This window comes from Ursus maritimus, unplaced genomic scaffold, assembly GCF_017311325.1.
Source record: "Ursus maritimus isolate PB19 unplaced genomic scaffold, ASM1731132v1 scaffold_12, whole genome shotgun sequence".
Taxonomy (NCBI): Eukaryota; Metazoa; Chordata; class Mammalia; order Carnivora; family Ursidae; genus Ursus; species Ursus maritimus.
The window spans coordinates 27,536,525-27,556,498 of NW_024423564.1; the positions used below are offsets into that span (position 1 = coordinate 27,536,525).

Below are 19,974 nucleotides of genomic sequence, written 5' to 3' on the forward strand. Positions count from 1 at the left end.
TTCGGCATTCCTGGTCTCTTAAAGCATTCTTTTGGGATTTCTGGTCAATTTGGTGTTCTTGCCTGATTTCTGGCACACTCTGAATTCTGCCTGTCTTTGGTTCTTGTGTACTGATTTTTCCTATCCTTTGGTTTCTGTGTACTTCTTGACTTGTGTTTTTCCATGCCTGCTATCTCACTGCCTAGCAGATATCCACCTCCAACTTCCCTTACCTGTTTGATTTTTTTTTAACCCATTTTTGCCAAGCACCACCATTGCTCACAATTCCAGAACTGACATTTTTAGAGCTTTAGGTGGAGCAATCAAGAGGAAATACCCTTTTGGAGAAAGGAAATGCAGGAGTGGAGCGAAGGGTTACTAAGCCTCGGAAAGTGAAGAAATCTCAGGAATCTCAGGAAGGCAATAATAGGGAATATAAAGTTAAAAAGATCTGGATTCAAAAGAAAGATATTTATTGTTGTTAATACAGGCAATAAAATAATAATCATCTAAGAAGAATTTAAAACAAAAACCCTGAGAGATCATAGATTCTTAATAATATTCTTGTTTTATATCAAGAAAATTTTGTTCCTTTGAACTAAATGCTTTTAGCTTATTACCAAATTTTGAATATGTGAATTTAGATATTTTTAATGGGTAAATATCTTAACATTCATAAACTTACAATATATATATTATATATATACTTACATATACTTACAATAATATATTTTTAGGATATCAAATTTGAAACTAGTGTTTAATTTCAATCTAATTGAATGGTGCTATTTTCATAGGGATATACAGGCTCCTTTTGAAAAGTTTAATTTTAGGGTGCCTGGGTGGCTCAGTTGGTTAGGTGTCTGCCTTTAGCTTAGGTCATGATCCCAGGGTCCTGGGATCGAGTCCCACATCGGGCTCCCTACTTGGTGGGGAGTATTCTTCTCCCTCTACCTCTCCCCTCTGCTTATGCACTCTGTCTCTCAAATAAATAAACAAAATCTTTGAAGAAAAGTTTAATTTTAGGTTGTAAGAATTTAAAAAAATTAATTTTCAAGGTACACATATAGCAAGCCATTTCATATCATCAATATAATTTTCTTATAAATAAAGGGGCAGGGGTGCCTGGGTGGCTCAGTCTAAGGCATCTGCCTTTGACTCAGGTCATGATCCCAGAGTCCCGGCATCAAGTCCTGTGTCAGACTCCCTGCTCAGTGGAGTCTACTTCTCCTTCTGTCCCTCACCCCACTCTCATGCTCTCTCTCACTCTCTCTCTCAAATAAATAAATAAAGTCTTAAAAAAAAATAAAGGGGTAACTCACTCTTCTTGTCCCATCAAAAATTATAAATTAATTGTGACTCTAGAATTTTACAGTTGGAATTTTCCTTGGAATCAGAAAAACAAATTCAATCATTTCTGTATTTTCCAAAATAGTATAACCTTTGTTTTATTTTATAGGGAACCAAGCAAAGCAGCAGAAATATGTAGGCAGTCAGATATCCTGTGGTACAATTCTGGCTGTGTGCCTTTATAAAAGCATGACCTTGGGCAAATTACCCAACATCTCTTTACCTGAGAAAGATTTTTAACTGATTCCAGCCCCCCCAGTCTATGACCTAGGGTCAAGTCATCCTTGTACTGGGTTCACCTTGATAATATCCTAGACTTTAACTCTCTTCATGTGTCCCTACTATTATAATTAAACCTTTGCCTTGGTTTCTGTTCTACAATTTATCTTCCAGTTGCCTGCCCAGCACAGTTATCACCTCTAGGTTTGGAGCCCTGACCTTGACACAGGTCATTGTTATAAAACCTGACAATATTTGGACAGACCTTCTAGTTACCACCTCCAGTCTGCTGGTCTGAATCCCAGAGAACTATCTCCCTCTGAGCCTTTTGATTTTATGTCAACTTGACTGTGGGTTCAACTGCTGCCTTGGGCCACCCACTGACAACTTCTTTTATGAACTATGGCGTGATACATTGAAATATTTTGAATACCTGTTAACATGTCAGTATCCCCAAGCTGCAATATTCAAGACTGGTTCTCTTCCCTTCTCTGGTATCAGTGGGCCATACGTGGCCTACTCCCAAGATGCCAGATATTTGATTCTATATGGTATGATCCTATGGCATCAAGAAATTGTTAAATTGTGTTCATTATAATCTGTTTAATAAAATAGGGACATAGGTGACATAGTTCAAAAAGATCTCCGTTAGTGTAACAATGGTCAAAATTTTTACAAGAGTTGGTACTAGTACTAGTTGGTACTAAGGGACTAGTTTTGTTTACTAAGAAAATTAATTAATGGGGGTACCTGTGTGGCTCAGTTGATTAAGTGGGCAACTCTTGATTTTAGCTCAGGTCATGATCTCAAGGTGTGGAATCGAGCCCCACTTCAGGCTCTGTGCTCAACAGGGAGGCTGTTTGAGATTCTCTTTATCCCTCTCCCTCTCCCTTTCCTTCTGCCCTTCCCCTACTAGGACGAATAAATAAATCTTAAAGAAAAAGAAAATAAATTTGTGTGGAAAAGCTCATTCCCCTAAAACTCAAAAATGAATTTTTACCGAAAGTTTGTGGGGAAGATTTGTTGAAGATGTTGGTATTCCATGAATTTGTTCAATAACAAATTTCACAGGAATGGGTGTAAATTTGTCTATTTACCCAGTCATGCTTTTGAAGTGAAAAACTCCTTTCATTGTTTTTTTGCTTTAAAAAAAAGTGATTGCACATGGTTTTCCAGCATGACATTTTAGGCATCTATGTGTGTGTAGTACTTAGCCTGTGTGAGGTATTATGCTAAAAACTTTATAACACACAGCCTAATTTAATTGTCACACAGGTTTACTGACCTACTACTAAAGATGAAATTGAGGCATGGAGATTTTAAGTAACTTGCCCAAGGAGGTCACACAGCGAGAAAGTGGTGGAACCAGATAAACAGAATCTATCTGCCTCCAGATAGCTCCTAATCACTACATGGAAACAACAAACACTGAAGAAAACGAGGGGGGAAAAATACCTTGGGAAAAGATAAGGAATATACTCCACAAGAAGTCTGAACCTTTATTACATCTTCTGAATTGGTTGGTTTTGACTGGATTTTACTGTGGGTAATCAGCAAGGAAACATCTGGGTCTCCTAAGATCTCTGATGTCATCTGAGAGAATTGGATGTTTCCTGGATTTGGATGGTTATTCCTGTGCTCAAGAGAACTGGGAAATATTTAGGGCTGGTCTTCAGAAGGAAGACAACACTACAAATCACCCTAATAATCAGGGCTCTGGCCGTGGGCTACCAGGTCACCTTTTGCTGCAGTAAGACTCTATGCAATTTTCCCCTTCTGTAGAGAGCCTAGCTTGTTCTTATACACAAAATAGGGAAACCAGATCGTGGAATGCTATTTAAATGTTGTGACATTGACAGTTAATCTATAGGAGACCCTGAGACTATTGCCAGAGGCTGAAAATATTCTGTCTCAGGGCAAGTTGATATCCTCCTGAAGACCACAACCCACCATGACAAAGTAAGCCCTTCAATAACTTCCATGTGACAAGTTTTTTTTTTTCTTCCAGCAGCTGCTCAGAGAATAGTTGTTTTCATGATTAATCCAAAGGTGTTCTAAGAAATGCCATCATCGCGGGCATGTGACAAGTTTTATATGATAATTTCTGACATGCTTGCTATAGTCATCATGAATTCTCAATAGAAGTCTTTTAGTGCCATGTTTTCATTGGAGAAATGTCAATTTCCAGAATTATAGTGTTATGCCTCAAGTCAGACAAAAACCCAGCACCAAATTATTATGGGCTGTTCCTTTTCTTGAGGAACTATTCCAAAAAAACCCACGATATTTCTTCAGGGAATGTACCAATAAGAATAAGAAACAGAATATAGATTGTCATTCATGATTCTGTTTCAGATTTTGAATGTTGCTTTTAAGTTAAAAACATCTTTAAAACCTATTGTGTTTTTGTATTTTCTGTCCTCCTGGCAGCCTCATGTATTCATTCATCCTTTCAGCAAATGTTTGTGCTGTGTCAGGTATTAAGGGCATAATAATGAATTAGAATTTGCTGTCAAATTCTAATCATTCCTTTAAATTAAATTAAATTAAATATTAAAAAACAAGACACACAAAATGCCTGCCCTACTTCCTATGAAATTTCTTGTGTTCTATACTCCTAACATCATTTTATAATATTTTGGACACAATAGATTCATAATATTTAGTGGTGATATCAGTGGACAATTAGAGAATCATTGTATTTTTTTAAAATCAATATTCAATTTGCATTTTCACAGAAGATAAATGAGTACCTTATCTTTCATTTTAGTTTTTTTTTCCTTCCTTCTTTCCTTCCTTCCATGCATCCTTCCTTCCTTCCTCCCTCCCTATTAAATTTTTTATTTTAATGCCCAGTCTCTCATTTTAGTCTAATGTTCTCATGACTAAATCACAACAGACTTCATTTTTCCTGGGGTACAAACTCAGTCACCACCTTGCCTTACCATTCTAGTAGATGATGGTGACTGAATTTGCACCCCAGGAAACAGTGTAAATAAATAATTTGTCTATTCTGTTCTCTGGGGAATTTCACGTAAAACAGGGGTTCTTTTTTAATTGAATCACTGATTCAGAGCCTAATCTCCTCCCTTCTATTCTCTCCACTAGTCCCTTTTCCTGCTTCCCATTTTGAAGCTTCAAAGAAACTCCTGATTGTGTCTACCTTCCCAAATCCTTCACAAGGAGGTTAACTCAGAGGTCACAAATTCAGATGCCTATAGGGAGTAGCCTGGAAAGAGAAATAAGTGCTGCGGGCTGAGGCAGAAATATTAGGGAGTGAGGGGGACTGTCATAAACTGTAGAGCACAGGCCCAGAAAAGAGGAGGATGCTGTTCTCAGCGCCAACTCATTGTTGCTGAGTGAATGAAACGCGGAGTCAGCTGATCATCCAATTTTCACAAGAGTCAGAAATCTGGATCTTGGGGCGCCTGGGTGGTGCAGTCGTTAAGCGTCTGCCTTCGGCTCAGGGCGTGATCCCGGCGTTCTGGGATCAAGCCCCACATTGGGCTCCTCCACTGGGAGCCTGCTTCTTCCTCTCCCACTCCCCCTGCTTGTGTTCCCTCTCTCACTGGCTGTCTCTCTCTCTCAAATAAATAATAAAATAAAATCTTTAAAAAAAAATCTGGATCTTTATGAAAACTGTCTCAATCTGTAATAGTTGAACAACTCAAACAAAACATGCCTGCCCAGGACTGCCATTTGCAAACTTGGCTCTTATTGGTATTGAATCCAAAAAACTAAAAGCACCATAGGTTTTTGAAATGTCCTTGAAGAATGTGAGTTGAATTTGTGACCCAACCCCACACTCAAGGGAAAAGGAAAAGGAAGAGTTCTTATCAGGTCTGTGATTTGATATTGGTCTAATTAGTACATTTTCATTAATCTAATCAGTGCATTGCCATTCTACAGTTTTTAAAAATGTAACAGAGCAATCCATCTTTTATATAAGATGAGGGGGGATGAAATATATATTCAACTTAAAATACATATTCAATTTGTTTTTATTTATATAAAGGAACACTGGCACTGGAAGAATACATTAAAAATTAATGAGTGATTATCTTTGTAGGGTAGGGATAAGGTAGAAAGGCATGAGTGTGGGAAGAAGACTTCTCAACCTACACTTTTTATTTAGTTTTTCTTTTTGAAATGGATGAGAGTATTATATATTCAAAAATCAAATTTTTAAAATGAAAGTAAATGGCATTAACATGCCAAATTATTTTTTACTGCAGGGAAGTATGACAGGTTGAAAAACAAATTAGAATGCATAAAAATATATAACAGAGAAAATTCTATACGGGAAATGGAATTATAAAAGTTAAAGAAAAAGAAAAAGGAATAACATTTCAATTAGGAAAGCTAAAGAAATAATTTTTTAATTTGCTCTTTAAATGGTATCAAACTGCTGTGGTATTTGTAGTCCACTAACATACTTAAGACTTGCGTGGCTCTTATTTTTAAATGCCAATTTTACAATGTAATCTTGAAACTGCTTCCTTTACAATTGTTTTATTTTATGATAAAGATTTTGGACACCGATATAAAAATAAGAAGGGGACAGATGTATTTTTCAAAGTTCTTTTGAGAGTATATAAACAAAGAAATTCAAAGATTACTGATCTTGCTTTTCCTATACAGTTGACCCTTGAATTACATGGGGGTTAGGGGTGCCAACACCGCCACCATCCAGTCGAAAATCTGTGCATAACTTTTGATTCTCCAAAAACTTAATAGCCTACTATTGACTGGAAGCCTTACTAATAATATAAATAGTCGATTAACACATATTTTGTATATGTATTATATGCTATATTCTTACAATAAGCTAGAGAAAAGAAACTTATTAAGAAAATCATAAGGAAGAGAAAATACATTTAAAGTACTGTACTGTAAAAATCTGCAAAGTTCAAAACCATGTTGTTCAAGGGTCACTTGTACTTGAACTACTGGACTCGCTCCTTTGTCCATAGAAGGCCAAAGTTATGCTACATGATGACAAATTAGCACCTCTGGACAGTATCATATGGATTAGTTTTTGATTAGCTAGCTTTTACTTAGAAAAACAGAGAACCTTTAAGTTCCATAAGAATGACTGCTAGGTAAACAGGTAAATTTAGATGTTTGTAGGGCAGGTCCAACATACAAGATCAAGAATTTGCAGGGCTAATGTAACGAGAGTGTGAAGGAGGGTGAAATCAAGAGGTAGAAAGTTTCCTACTCAAATTTGCCATAAGCCGACCTGCTTGGGTTCATCTTGGAACACATAAGGGGGATTTAAAACCAAAAGTACAAGTCCAGTATATGAGGGCTTATCAAACCCACCTACAATGAGGCTCCCAGTGTGGACCCTGGGAGGTTGCCCTAGCCCCACTTTTCTCTCTGAGGCTCCTGGAACATGTGATGACAAGGAAAACAACCCAAGTTTGAAATGAAAATGATCTAAACTAATTTTCCCCTTCCAAATAAGAAAATATTAACTACATTTAAGCTTTGTTGACTCCAAATAAGAGCTGAGTAATCATTTCTTCTCATTTGGTTGAACTTTTGTCCTTGTTATTCCTGTTGATTATATCCCTTACCAGGAAAAATTCCAGACTCCCAAGTCACCCTTCATCTTCTACCCACTGGCCCACCTCAAGGCACCTCACATCCCTATTTTGAATCCTTTTCTGATCACACCCCAATTTCTGAGATGATTCCACTGTGTCTTCTGGAATTCATGGTCCATCACCAGCAAAATTCTCTGTATTCTTAATTTCTTCTCTGAATATTTCCTTCACCTTGTTCTAAAGCAAGCCTGGCTCACCCCCTGTAGATGCAATTGTCCCTGCAGCCTTTCCAGAGACCTCATACCACTGGACTTGGAGGTGGGGTAGGAATCCTCCTTGCCGTTCATTGCTTCTTTCAGGCTGCTCTTCCTCTCCCCTTTCTAATTTCTCCGCCTGCCCAGTACTGGCTTTGTTTTGTTTTGTTAACTCATGTCCTCTGATGTTGTCACCCTCCTCATTGTGGAAGTCATGTACTTACTCGTACACCACTCCGCCTGATTTTTCAAGGACTTTATATTTTGGCTACTGGCATCCTCTCTAGCACCTTTCCTAATTCTAAGTCTTGTTTTCAATATATACATAGATAACCCTTATGACACTCTCCTTGAATCTCTTCCAGTGACACTGTATTCCACACACCTTAGGCACTCACTGCCCTTGTTGCATTCCACTCTAGACTACATCACTTCTCCATAGTCTTGTTTTCCTGCATCCCACTCTAATTACCATATTGCTGTGGTCACTCTGCAGAAGTAGGATGGACTCCTTCACCTCAGATTTGGTTTGGATGTCGAGACTGATGATGCCACACGTGTACCAAGAGAGTATGAAAAGTTTTATGGGGCACCTGGCTGGCTCAGTCGGTGGAGTGTATGGCTCTTGGTTTCAGGGTTGTGAGTTTGAGCCCCATGTTGGGTATAGAGATTACTTAAAAATTAAATCTTAAAAAAAAAGTTTTATTACTCACAAAAAGCAGCTTTCTGTGGAGAGCAGGGCAGGCTCCTAAACTGGTACAAATATGGTGTAAAGGAACAAAGACAGGAGACTGGCTTAGAGTTTTATGGTGACTGAGGGGTAGGGCCAGGGTGAAGGGTCCCTCAGATGGGCTGGGTCTTGCATGGTTTGTACTTTCCACAGCACCAAAGGAGTCATCTTATCAGTTTTCCTAGATGTGGGGCACAGGGAAGAGGAGAGGTGGGCCTTGAAAGCTGTCAATGAATATTTTAAAAATGGAATCAGACTCTTTATTATACATCTATCTTTCCAGTTCAGTCCTTTATTCTCTGACTCCTCCAGTCCCTCAAAAACTTGCAATTCATTGAACCTACCACGTTTTCTCTGTCCTTGATCTCTCCATACTCATTCTTCCTTCATCCTAAACTCCATGGAGAATCATAATCACTCCCTTACTTAAATTCTCAACTTCCTTGCTCTTCTTCTCTTTGTAAAACCTGATTAGAAAGAATTCTAAGCCTATTCTGAGCCTGCATCCTAATAGCCAATTACTACTGGACAAAAAGGCACAATCACTCTGACTTATCTCACTTAAATTCATGACCGTGAACTCAAGTGGGTCCTTTATGGCACTCAGTAAGCATATGATTTTTCCCTAGTCCATTCATCTTCCCATTCTCCTAGATAAGTACTTCACACCTCTTCTCTCCTCAAAGCTCTGTTACTCCTCTGCACCTCTCTATTGATGACCTTACTTCCTTTGTCTCTGAGAAAACTGAAATGATCAGAAGAGGACTTCTGCAGATTTCTACCACCCCTCCTACCCACCTGCTTGCCTCTTCCCATAGAAGAGCCTGTGCTCCTGTCTACAGAAGATCCTTTCACTTGTGTGCTAGATTCCAAACTCTTTCCCACTCAATGACACTGCTTCAGCAATTCTCTCTTCTTGATCCTACATTAATTTTTCATCTGCCAGATCTTTTCCAGATCATTCTCATCAAAAACAAGTATTTCTCCCAATTTGTCAATCTGCTGTTGACTCCACTTCCACCACCAGTTACTGCTCATTTTTGGACTCCCCTTTGTAAAGAACTTCTCAAAAGAATTGTGTGTGTTAGACATCCTAATTCCCTCCTCTCATTTTTTCTTAAACCCACATGGACCAAATTTTCTCCCATTGCTCCACTGAAGTGTTACCAATAGCCTCCATGGTACTAAATCCAAAGATTAGTTCTCAGTCCTTACTCACATATAACCATTCACTCCTCGGCTATCTTCACTCGGCTTCCAGGCACCTCTCTCTTGGTTTTCCTCCTTCATTGGCTGCTCCTTCTCAGTCTCCTTTGCTAGCTTCATCCTTGGTTCTCTCCTATTTACATTCACTCCTTTGGTGATCTTGTCCAGTCTCGTGGCTGTAAATATCATCTAAATGTTAGTATCTCCCAAATATCTCTAGCTTGAGACACTATCTTTAACCCCAGACTCAAATACACAACTACCAACTCAAGATCTTCGCTTGGATTTCTCCTGATAGATCTCAAATGTCCGACTTCCAAATTGAACCCTCGATCCTTCTCTTCAAACCTACACTACCTGTAGTTCCCCTCACCTCCATTGATTTTTCTTTTTTTATATCCCCTATCAGCTTTATTACCCTATTTGATTTCATTTGCTACATTTATTATTTATTGCCTGTTACCCCCACCCCGAAAATGTAATATTCATGTGGGTTGAGATTTCTGTTTTGTTCAGGTTTATAACCCAACCAACTAGACCTATGTCTGGGTGTTCGATTAGTATTTATTGGATTAATGAATAAATGAACGAAACACGTAGCATCCATTCTTAGCTAACTCAAGAAATTACTGTTCTTTTAACCCAAACTGAAAATCAGTGAAAAATGGATTTATCTGCAAGCAATCACAAACACCCTGGTTTAAAATCTGTGTCTGTATGTGGGTTGGGGCGAGGGGCAGATGTGAAGATTTTTTTTTTCTTCAGAAATGCAAAGCACCAGAACGAGGTTTAGGTAAAAACCACAGCGACTGAGTACAGGTTTTCTTCTGAAGAAAACACTGCTCAGAGCAATGAGTTTCAACTGGCTACCTAAACTGTTGGCATCACGTGAAAAGGTGGTATGTGGGGTAAAAAGAAGCAAAAACGCATCTTCCTTCATTACGCGTCTCTCGGATCAACAGCTGTTCTCCCACTAGGGTGGCTCTTTTTTCCCTTATTTGGACTTCACTGTCAAAAGAAAGACACCACACCCTTCGTTTTGTAGCCCTCACTGAGTAGCTATGCCACGTCCCAGGTCTCCTGTCTTCAGGGCTGCATTTAATTCGGTACTATTTCCTTTTTTTCTTTTGACTCAGGGTTCCTGGGTGGGGCCACGAAAACTCTGAAGATGTCTGAAAACAATACAAACTTGCAGTCTGAATGTTTTAAAAGTACATTTTTTAAAAAGTTGAAGGCCGTTAAGAGGCGAAATGGCTTTGGGGGGCACTCTCAGTTCAGCGGAGAGGAGACCTGTCCGCGTTCGCTCGGCCACAAGCGCAGAGCCCAGTCCTCAGGGGCTGCGCGCGTAGGCCTTTCGGGCTGCGGCAGACGCCCCCTGCCCCGGCCGCACCCGCCGCCGCGCGCGAACGAGCCCGTCTCCACGCAAGGAACCCCAAGCTTCCCTTAAATTTCCATGCAGCCCGCCCAGACACGTCCCGACTGAAGGAGCACAGTCCAAAGGGAACGTCAGTCCCAACTGGAGGGGTAGCGGGGTTGGCGGGAGGCGCGGCGGGTGCAGCGCTGGGAGTCGGGAGCCGACGGCCAGGTCCGCGAGGTCCGAAGGGCCGGCGCTCAGGGCCGCGCGGCACACACCCTGCTTGACCCGCCCCTCCCCGTGTGGAGCCGGCGACACCCGGCCTGCCGCGGCGCCCTCTGCCTCCTCCGCACGCCTCCCCTTTAAGCGCGAGGCGCAGTTGGATTTGTGTCGGCCGAGGCAAGGCGCGACTCCCCTTTATGGCGGAGTCGGCAGCTGCGGCTCTGACAGCCGCCGCGGCCGGGCGAGCGGAGCAGGAGGCCGAGGCTCGGGAAGCCGGCCGCCGTCACCGCAGCGGGGCCGGGGAGGGGAGCGCGGCGGGCGCCGCGGCGGGGGCGGAGGAGTGGGCGGGCCCGGGCGGGCTGGGGGCGGGGAGGAGGGGGAAGGCGGGGAGCCGGGTCGCCAGCGCTCGGGTCCGCCTCTGACTGCGGCGCGGCGGGGCGATGTGTGATTACCATGGCGAGGAGTCTCTGTCCGGGGGCCTGGCTAAGGAAACCCTATTACCTCCAGGTAGGCCGGCGACGAGCCCGCCGGGCGCCCTCCCTTGCCGCGCGGGACTCTCCCGCCTCCCCCTTCCCTCCCTGGGTCGGCGCCCTCCCGAAACCCGCTGCCCCCTGCCGTCCGGCACCTGGCGGCGCGCCCTCCCCTGCCGCCCCGGCGCCGCAGACCCCACGGCGGCGCTGCCCGCGCCCACCACGGCTGCCCCGGCGCCTCTCGCGCCCTGGCCGCCGGGCTGCGGGGCCCGGGTCTCTCCGCCCGGGCTCGCGGTGGCGCCCCTAGCATCCCGAGAGCCCCAAGACGTGACCTGGGTGCGATCCCACGCCCCTAGTAGTTGAGGCTCGGCAGCCTGGGCTCGGGACCTGCGCCGGCTGCTCCCTGCTCTGGCGCTCTCCTCCTCCTCCCCTGTGGGCCCCGCAGGTTGGCTTTTCACGACTCTGTGTGTTCGGTCGGTGGTAGGAAAGGTGGTGTGTCATTCCACCATATTTTAGAAAATTATGGCAATTTGTCACATCAGTGTTACCCCAAATCCCCGAGAAGCGACGTGTGCCTAGTGCTGAGCCCTTGTTTCGCTCTTTCCATCACACTCGTGATTTAAATAGGACGTAGGACTCAAAAAGCCCGAGAGGCGGATGGGTGTTTGCTTTCTAAAAGGAAAGGGGACCGTGTCTGGTGCCGATCTCAAATACCCCAGCAATGCAAACGTAATTCTCAGTCATGTCATGTGTACCGTTCGCGTGTTAATCTTTCATGATTTCCCGTTCCGCCCTCTGTGCCGCTGCCAGTCTGTGTCTTCGAACCCTACTACTGCCTTCATGTACTGTTGGTCACCAGGGGGACCTAGTAGACACCGTGAGTAGCTGAGCGCAAATCCATCACCCCAGTGGAAAAACAACTACAAATCAATGCCTCGCGTGGGTCAGCAGTGCTGTCTGCCGTCAGAGGACAGTACTCCTTGTACCGCTTACATTAAAAGGCTGAAGGTATTGATACGGTATTTGGGGATGGGAATTCATGCTCAACTAGCGCTTTTATAAATTATTTTAAAAGTTGAGAAGAAGCCATCATGGAGCAAATAAATCTTTCATTCTTGTTTGGAAATTGGATATGTAAATGGTTACCCTGCAGTGAACGACGTACTGCAGATTGGAAGCATTTTTTGACAACCCATGATATAAAGAGTATAGGCGTAAAGTTGAACACCCTGAGTCCTTGCAGCGGCTCCAATTGTTACTCAATTGTGCTTGAGTAACAGTAGAGTAACTCTTTGTAACCCTTTACGTGAACAACAAAAAATCTTTCCAGACTCNTTCCCCAAAATAAGTTTGTTGGGATATTTAAAATGTGTTTTGCTAAAACGAGGTATTTTAATTTTTTAGATTTTGTGGCAGACTTTATTTTAGACTTTGATTAGTTTGTCTCTAAATGTTCTCCGTAAATGCGGCCGTGACATGTTTTGGCACCATAGCTCAAGAGCTTTCAGATTGGCTGAATTAAGATTAGTTTTACAAATAGTTATGCTTCCATTAATGGCAAACATTTGGCAGTTCTGCCTTTCTGAATGTGCACATCATTATCTATTACTAAATTAAGGTAGACTTGGGTTTTAACCATTTCAAAAGGATTTGGGAGCATAGTGATATTTTAGTAGGCTACTTCTATATAAAATAATGATTAAATAGAAACATTATTAATCCTAGTATTATATTTGAGATAAATAAACTTAAAACTTGGGAACCCAGGGGACTGGTGTCTTAATGTCTTGGTATTAGTATTTATTCTCTTTATGAATTTTCTTGTTAGTTGTCCCTCGCTATACTATTTCAATTTAACCAGTTAAAAAAAAACAACATTACTGAAGTGTCACCTTTTTCTATTCCCTATTGTCTAAATGCCTCACCTTTTGCTTTTTAGATTCCTCTACTACTAGGTTCTTCAACCTTGAAATCGTTTTGGGCAAAGTCAAAATATTTCCATCTGAGACTGTTATACAGCTACTCAAGTTTCTCAGCCACTGAAGACTGAATTAATATATACAGTACTCCCTTTCCTCTTTTATTGTTTTATTTTTCCTGAGACTAAAATCATGTTCTTTTAGGAACAGCATGAGGCCTGAGAACAGAGCTGAGCTTTGTTCGATTGTGCCTTTGTCTCATCATGACCTTGAAAAAATTTCCTAACTTTTTAGTTCCATAGTTTCCGTATCATAAAGTGGAGATTATAGGTATTAACTGAGTACATCACATGAGTATAGTGAGGACAAGCTAGATGAAGTAAATCTGTTTCGTGACATTTTTACTGCACTTTAAATAGAAAAGTATGTGAATGTAAATGGTGAGTACATATAGGTAAATATGTTGAATTCCTTCATCCAAAGATTTCTGGCTTTCTCCCCCCCATTTTATTTATTGAGCATTTATTGATATTGACTCAGGTGCGCAATGACTTATATCGACTAAGTCATTTACTTAATATTTGTTGGAGGCCTGTCACATGCCAGAAACTTTGTGAGGTGGTAGCAATTCTACTGGAGCTATGCAGACACCTTTTGATCCTCATGGATCTTAAAGTCTAGTTAGAGAGACAAACATTAAATAATCTCAAAAATGTATAATGACAACAGTAAGTGCTCTGAAGGAAAAGGGAAGAAGCAAAAGACTACCTGAGAGGAAGAGAACAGTTTCTTGCTCTTTAAAACTATTTTACTATGGAAATTTTTATACATACATAAGGCAGAAAAGAATAATGAACTCTCACCTACCTATCACCTGCCCTCAACAATTACTAGTAGTTTGTTCCATTTCTCCCCCCATTGTCCTCCTTCTGACTAAAGTGGGGGTTTTTTGGATTTTAAAAAAATTTTTTAATTCTAGTATAGTTAACATACAGTGTTTTATTAGTTTCAGGTGTACAATATAGTGATACAACAATTCCATACATCATGATAAGTGTACTCTTAATCCCTATCACCTATTTTACCCATCCCCCCACCTGCCTCCTCTCTGGTAACCATCAGTTTGTTCTCTATAGTCCTGAGTCTGGTTTTTGGATGGTCTCTTTTTTCTTTTGTTCATTTGTTTTGTTTCTTAAATTCCACATATGGAATTTGTTTTTCTCTGACCAACTTATTTCACTTAGTGTTATACTCTCTAGTTGGTTGCAACAACATCTATGTTGTTGCAAATGGCAAGATGTCATCCTTTTTATGGCTGACTAATACTCCATTTTATCTGTCTATCTATCTATCTATCTATCTATCTATCTATCTATCTATCTATCTATACCACTTCTTTATCCATTCATCTATCGATGGACGGATGGGCTTCTTCCATATTTTAGCTATTGTAAATAATGTTGCAGTATACATGAGGGTGTGCGTATCTTTTTGAATTAGTGTTTTCATATTCTTTGGATAAATTACCCAGGAGTGAAATTACTAAATGATAGAGTTATTCTACTTTTAATTTTTTTATTTAATAAAGTTTTATTTTTCAAAATGTAAATTTGGTGGGATCTGTTCATGCATCTTCACCAGCAGCTGGGGCATCTCCACCCTTGGTATTTTTTTGTGTAAATTACTTGAGGTCTGTGCTTTGAAACCAGTTTAATAAGTCCTTTACTAAGGAGCTCCTGAAGGGCTGCCCTGGCTAGGAACCGCAAATCTTCAGTCTCTCAGAGACAACAGGGGGGTTATAAGCTTTTAGCCGAGAACTTCCTTACAGAGTTTGTCATATGTCACTTTGTCAAACAAGACCAGGTTATTGAGCTTGCGCTGAACTTTGCCCTTGGATCACTTCTTTTTCGTCTTACCCGCAGGTTTGTTCACTGGGTCTTTCTCTTTCTTGGTTGACCTTCTGGCATCTTTCTTCTTGTCGTCCTTGGGTGACATCGCAAAGCTCAGAGAACAGCAGCCACCCCTGCAGCTTCTCTCAAAGACCAAAAGCTATTTTTTTTTTGGAACCTCCATACTGGCTTCCCAGAGTGGATGCACCAGTTTGCATTCCCACCAACAGTGCAAGAGGGTTCCTTTTTCTCTACACCCTTACCAACACTTGTTGCTTGTTGAGTTTTCGATTTTAACCATTCTGACAGATGTGAGGTGATATCACATTGTGGTTTTGAGTTGCATTTTCCTGATGATGACTGACGTTGAGCATCTTTCAATATGTCTGTTGGCCATCTGTATGTCTTCTTTGGAGAATGTCTGTTCAGGTCTTTTGCCCATTTTTAAATTGGATTATTTGTTTTTTGGGTGTTGAGTTTTATAAGTTCTTTATTATTTTGAATACTAACCTTATATCAAATATGTCATTTGCAAATACTTTCTCACATTTAGTAGGTTGCCTTTTAGCTTTGTGGATTGGTTCCTTTGCTTTGCAGAAGTTTTTATTTTGATATAGTCCCAATAGTTTATTTTTGCTTTTGTTTCCCTTGCCTCAGGAGACATATCTAGAAAAATGTTGCTGGAGCCGATGTCAGAGAAATTACTGCCTGTGCTGTCTTCTAGGATTTTTATGGCTTTAGGTCTCACATTTAGGTCCTTAATCTATTTTAAATTTATTTTTGTGTATGGTATAAGAAAGTGGTCCGGTTTCATTCTTTTGCATGTTGGTGTCCACTTTTCCCAGAACCATTTGTTGAAGAGACTGTCTTTTTCCTATTGCCTCCTTTGTCGAAGATTAATTGATCGTATCATCGTGGGTTTATTTCTGAGCTCTGTGTTCTGTTTCCTTGATTTTTGTGTCTATTTTTGTGCCAGTACCATACTGTTTTGATTACTACAGCTTTGTAGTGTATCTTGAAATCTGAGACTGTGATGCTTCCAGTTTTGTTCTTTTTCAAGATTGCTTTGGTTATTCAGGGTTTTTTGTGGCTCCGTACACATTTTAAGATTGTTTGTTCTAGTTCTGTGAAAAATGCTGTTGTTATTTTGTTAGGAATTGTATTAAATCTGTAAATTGCTTTGGGTAGTATGGACATTTTAATAATATTTGTTCTTCCAACCAACTGAAGTATTTTGAAACAAATCTCAGATATCACATCATTCCATCCAAATACCTTATTATGCATTTCTAACAGATAAGTATATTTTTAGACATAATCACAATACAATTATCATACCTAACAAATTTGATAACAATTCATTATTTTTCTCTGCCCTCCTTCTGGATATGCATTACCCTTAAAAGACTGACTAGGTTTGCTATGGAGTGGGCTTACTGTGATGCGAGAGGGTCTCTCGGCCAAAACAAAACAAAAAACTACCCCCTCACCAGCTTGTTCATGCTGGAAAGTGTTCATTTAGGGAAACTAATTCTCATATTGTGTTGGGAGAATGTCTTAGAAAATAAATGGCTGGTTTAAGTAACATTTTCATGTAAATGTATTGTTTTATTTCGAATGAGGATACATCAGTTAACAGGTGTAAAAGATCTTGCTTTGTTTTGGGGATAGGGGGCGGAGTAAAGAGTACAGAAGGAATTGGGATCTCAAAGATGGAGGGGAGAGATGAAGGGCCCAGCAAGAGGAAAGGGAAGTTGCAGAGACCAGCTTTATATAGTTGTAATTTTATTGTTTGTCTTCCACTGGGTGAGGTCAAAAAACAGTTATGTTCTGAAGTGTTCAGGCCTCAGGGCTTGCAAGTTCTTTTCCTCCTACAATTTACAGGAGGAAAAAAAAATTAAGCAGTTGACTTAATTATAAAAGACTTTAAATCCCAGTGTTTTTATTGATCCAGATAACACTGTGGTAATTGATAATACTTCTAGATAACTATAACATTATGCAATTAATGATATATTTTCAGCTATAATATGGATTGAATAGGCATTTATGGGCTAATGTGGGGGCCTAATCACTGTTTATTTATTTATTTTTTAAAAAGATTTTATTTATTTATCCGACAGAGAGAGAGACAGTCAGCGAGAGAGGGAACACAAGCAGGGGGAGTGGGAGAGGAAGAAGCAGGCTCATAACGGAGGAGCCCGATGTGGGGCTCGATCCCATAACGCCGGGATCACGCCCTGAGCTGAAGGCAGAGGTTCAACCGCTGTGCCACCCAGGCGCCCCCCTAATCACTGTTTAAAGCTTTGTTTATATAGCAAAAGAGATTCTATGGCTTGTGAAGAAGAACTGTGTGGTATATCCACATAGTAGAATATTATTCAGCAAAAAAGAGGAATGAAGAACTGATATATACAATAACATGGATGAACCTTGAAAATATTAAATACATGAAAGAAGCCAGCCCTAAAACACCACGTATTATATAGTTCCATTTATGTGAAATGTCCAGAAAAGGCAAATCTATAAAGACAGAAAATGGATTAGTTGTTGCCTCGGGCTGGGAGGGTTGGGGGAAATGGGTATGAGGTTTATTTTGGGGGTAATGGAAATGTTCTAAAACTGAGACTGGTGATGGTTGCACTCTACGAATATACTAAGAACCATCGAATTGTATACTTTAAATGAATAAAATGTATGGTTTGTGAATCATCTCAATAAAGCTGTGAAAAAACAAAGAAAAGAAAAGGAACTGAGTTTATCTCATTGATGTGGTCCTTTTCTCTGCCTCTTGTTGCTGATTGCACCAGTGCCAGCTTTTTGATGCAGGGAGTACCTCTTCCAGAGAAGCCCTGCAGATGTACTGTTTGTCTGTGGGGCCTCTCTGTCGGCCAGGAGCGTTTGCGACCTGCAGACATTTAGCAGAGCAACAAGCTTCCCATGGCAAGGCATCATTCTCAGAGCATACCAGCTTAGAGTTCCGTGCTTTCCAGCCAGTTTGTTGAAACCTTACCTGAGAAATAGTACTTCCTGGGCTGGCTAACTGTTGTGGCACATTGAACAGAGTAGAGTCCTGCATCAGAGGTCGGAAACTGGGTGTATTAACCAGTTCAGACCATTTTCAGGCAGTGTTTATCTTCCACACACCATTATGATGATACTACTTGTGGCCTGCGGGGTGTAGCGACTCAGAATGACGTCTGCATCTATCTGTTTTTAGCAGTGTGTTTTCTACAAATTAGGATCTACTTTGTTTAGGGTTTACTCAAGTCTGAGTGGGACTGATAACACAGCCCTATAATTCCTTCGTTTTAGTTTAGAATACCTTCTTCCTTCTCACTATCATTAAGTCCTGGAAGAATGAAAGTGAAGACAATTTAGAGCAATTCTCTATATTTAGATGATACACATTTTCCATTCTAGTCATTCTGTCTGCATGCCCTATTGCATTGAAAAACCTGCTGCAATTCTAATGGAATTTGAAGTTTGAGATATGTGGGTACTTCTAAAGGTTTTTAAACCCTTTAGATTGCAAAAGTTATCTATTTCTTGAGGCATCTTCTTAAAAATGACTAACGGTTTATGTGTTCAGTAGGGCTGTCATGAAGGAAGGGATAGCTAGCATGTTCTAATTAGGGTGTGGGTACTTGTTTAACATTTCTGAGACCAGGCTCTTTGGCTTATATTAGTACTGTTTTTCAAACATGACTGCTGTAGATGGTTTGGTTATGACTTAGTGTGGCTATTTTGTGGGATTTAGTGCCAGATGGGCTTACTGATCTAGATTAACTGGTAGTAAGTGATGATGTTGACAAGTACGGTACTAAGAGTATTATGGCTTCTTGCCCATTTTCAGCCTCCAGGTTTATTTTCGATCTAAAGATAATTAGAGCAGGTGGTGGTTCCCTGTTCCCCAAAGGCTAGCGGTGGTGTGCTTCTCATCGTGTTTGTCAGACCTGCTGTTCGGAGCTAAATTTTTGCCTTTGCCTGAAACTAAATCTCTAAAACTATGATTAGCTTCCTAAGACCGGTCAGTATATTGAGAGCATATGCATCCCATAATACCTTAAATTCAAGCATAAAATTATAATGTAGCCATTTATATTACTATTAATTGCTTTTTACCTCTGTTAGAAACTCAAAGGAACGATTAATTCTCAGACAGACTGCATCCTCACCACACTTCCGGGTTGTAGCAGCCAGTAACAGTGTTGGTTTCTTCATCATCATCTTTCCAGTGCCGCCCGGTTTTTCATTTTGATGGATTATAGAGTTGTTTTGTATTCTCTGTAGAAGCTTGCTCTTTCTTTCTTTCTCTCCCTTTCTTCCTTTCTTTCTCTCTCTTTCTTTCTTTCTTTCTTTCTTTTCTTTTCTTTTCTTTTCTTTCTCTTCCTTCCTAACTTCCTTCCTTCCTTCCTTCCTTCCTTCCTTCCTTCCTTCCTTCCTTCCTTCCTTTTGCAGTTAGGTATATTTTCATTTTTTTTTAAAGATTTACTTGTTTATTTATTTATTAGAGAGAGAGCAAGCGTGCGTGCAGTGAGAGGGGGTGCAGAGGGAGAGGGAGAGAGAGTCCCAAGCAGACTCTTTGCTGAGTGTAGAGCCCGACATGGGGCTGGATCTCATGACCCTGAGATCATGGCCTATAGCTGAAACCAAGAGTCAGGTGCTCAATGGAGTGCTACCCAAGTGCCCCAGTGTTTTAATTTCTTTTAAGTTGCTTTACAACAGTACTGTACCGGGGCGCCTGGGTGGCGCAGTTGTTAAGTGTCTGCCTTCGGCCCAGGGCGTGATCCCAGAGTCCTGGGATCAAGCCCCACATCAGGCTTCTCC

General features: G+C 40.9%; 1 protein-coding gene, 1 non-coding gene and 1 pseudogene across 3 annotated transcripts in view; 1 reads left to right on the forward strand and 2 right to left on the reverse strand.

The window, feature by feature from the left end:
- Positions 1-3,558: 3,558 nt before the first annotated feature.
- LOC121102119 lies at positions 3,559-3,624 on the reverse strand. The gene has a single exon (XR_005834211.1). It is a non-coding gene; the product is annotated as a small nucleolar RNA SNORD58 (small nucleolar RNA).
- A 7,622-nt stretch (positions 3,625-11,246) lies between these two features.
- DIPK1A (divergent protein kinase domain 1A) overlaps positions 11,247-19,974 on the forward strand; it is a 105,238-nt gene continuing 96,510 nt past the window's right edge. For both annotated transcript variants that reach the window (XM_040627033.1, XM_040627032.1), the window contains exon 1: positions 11,247-11,373. In XM_040627033.1, the coding sequence (XP_040482967.1) occupies positions 11,320-11,373 (54 nt within the window). In that variant the 5' untranslated portion in view covers positions 11,247-11,319. The remainder of the gene's footprint in view (positions 11,374-19,974) is intronic.
- Positions 14,880-15,307, reverse strand: LOC103669369 (annotated as a pseudogene).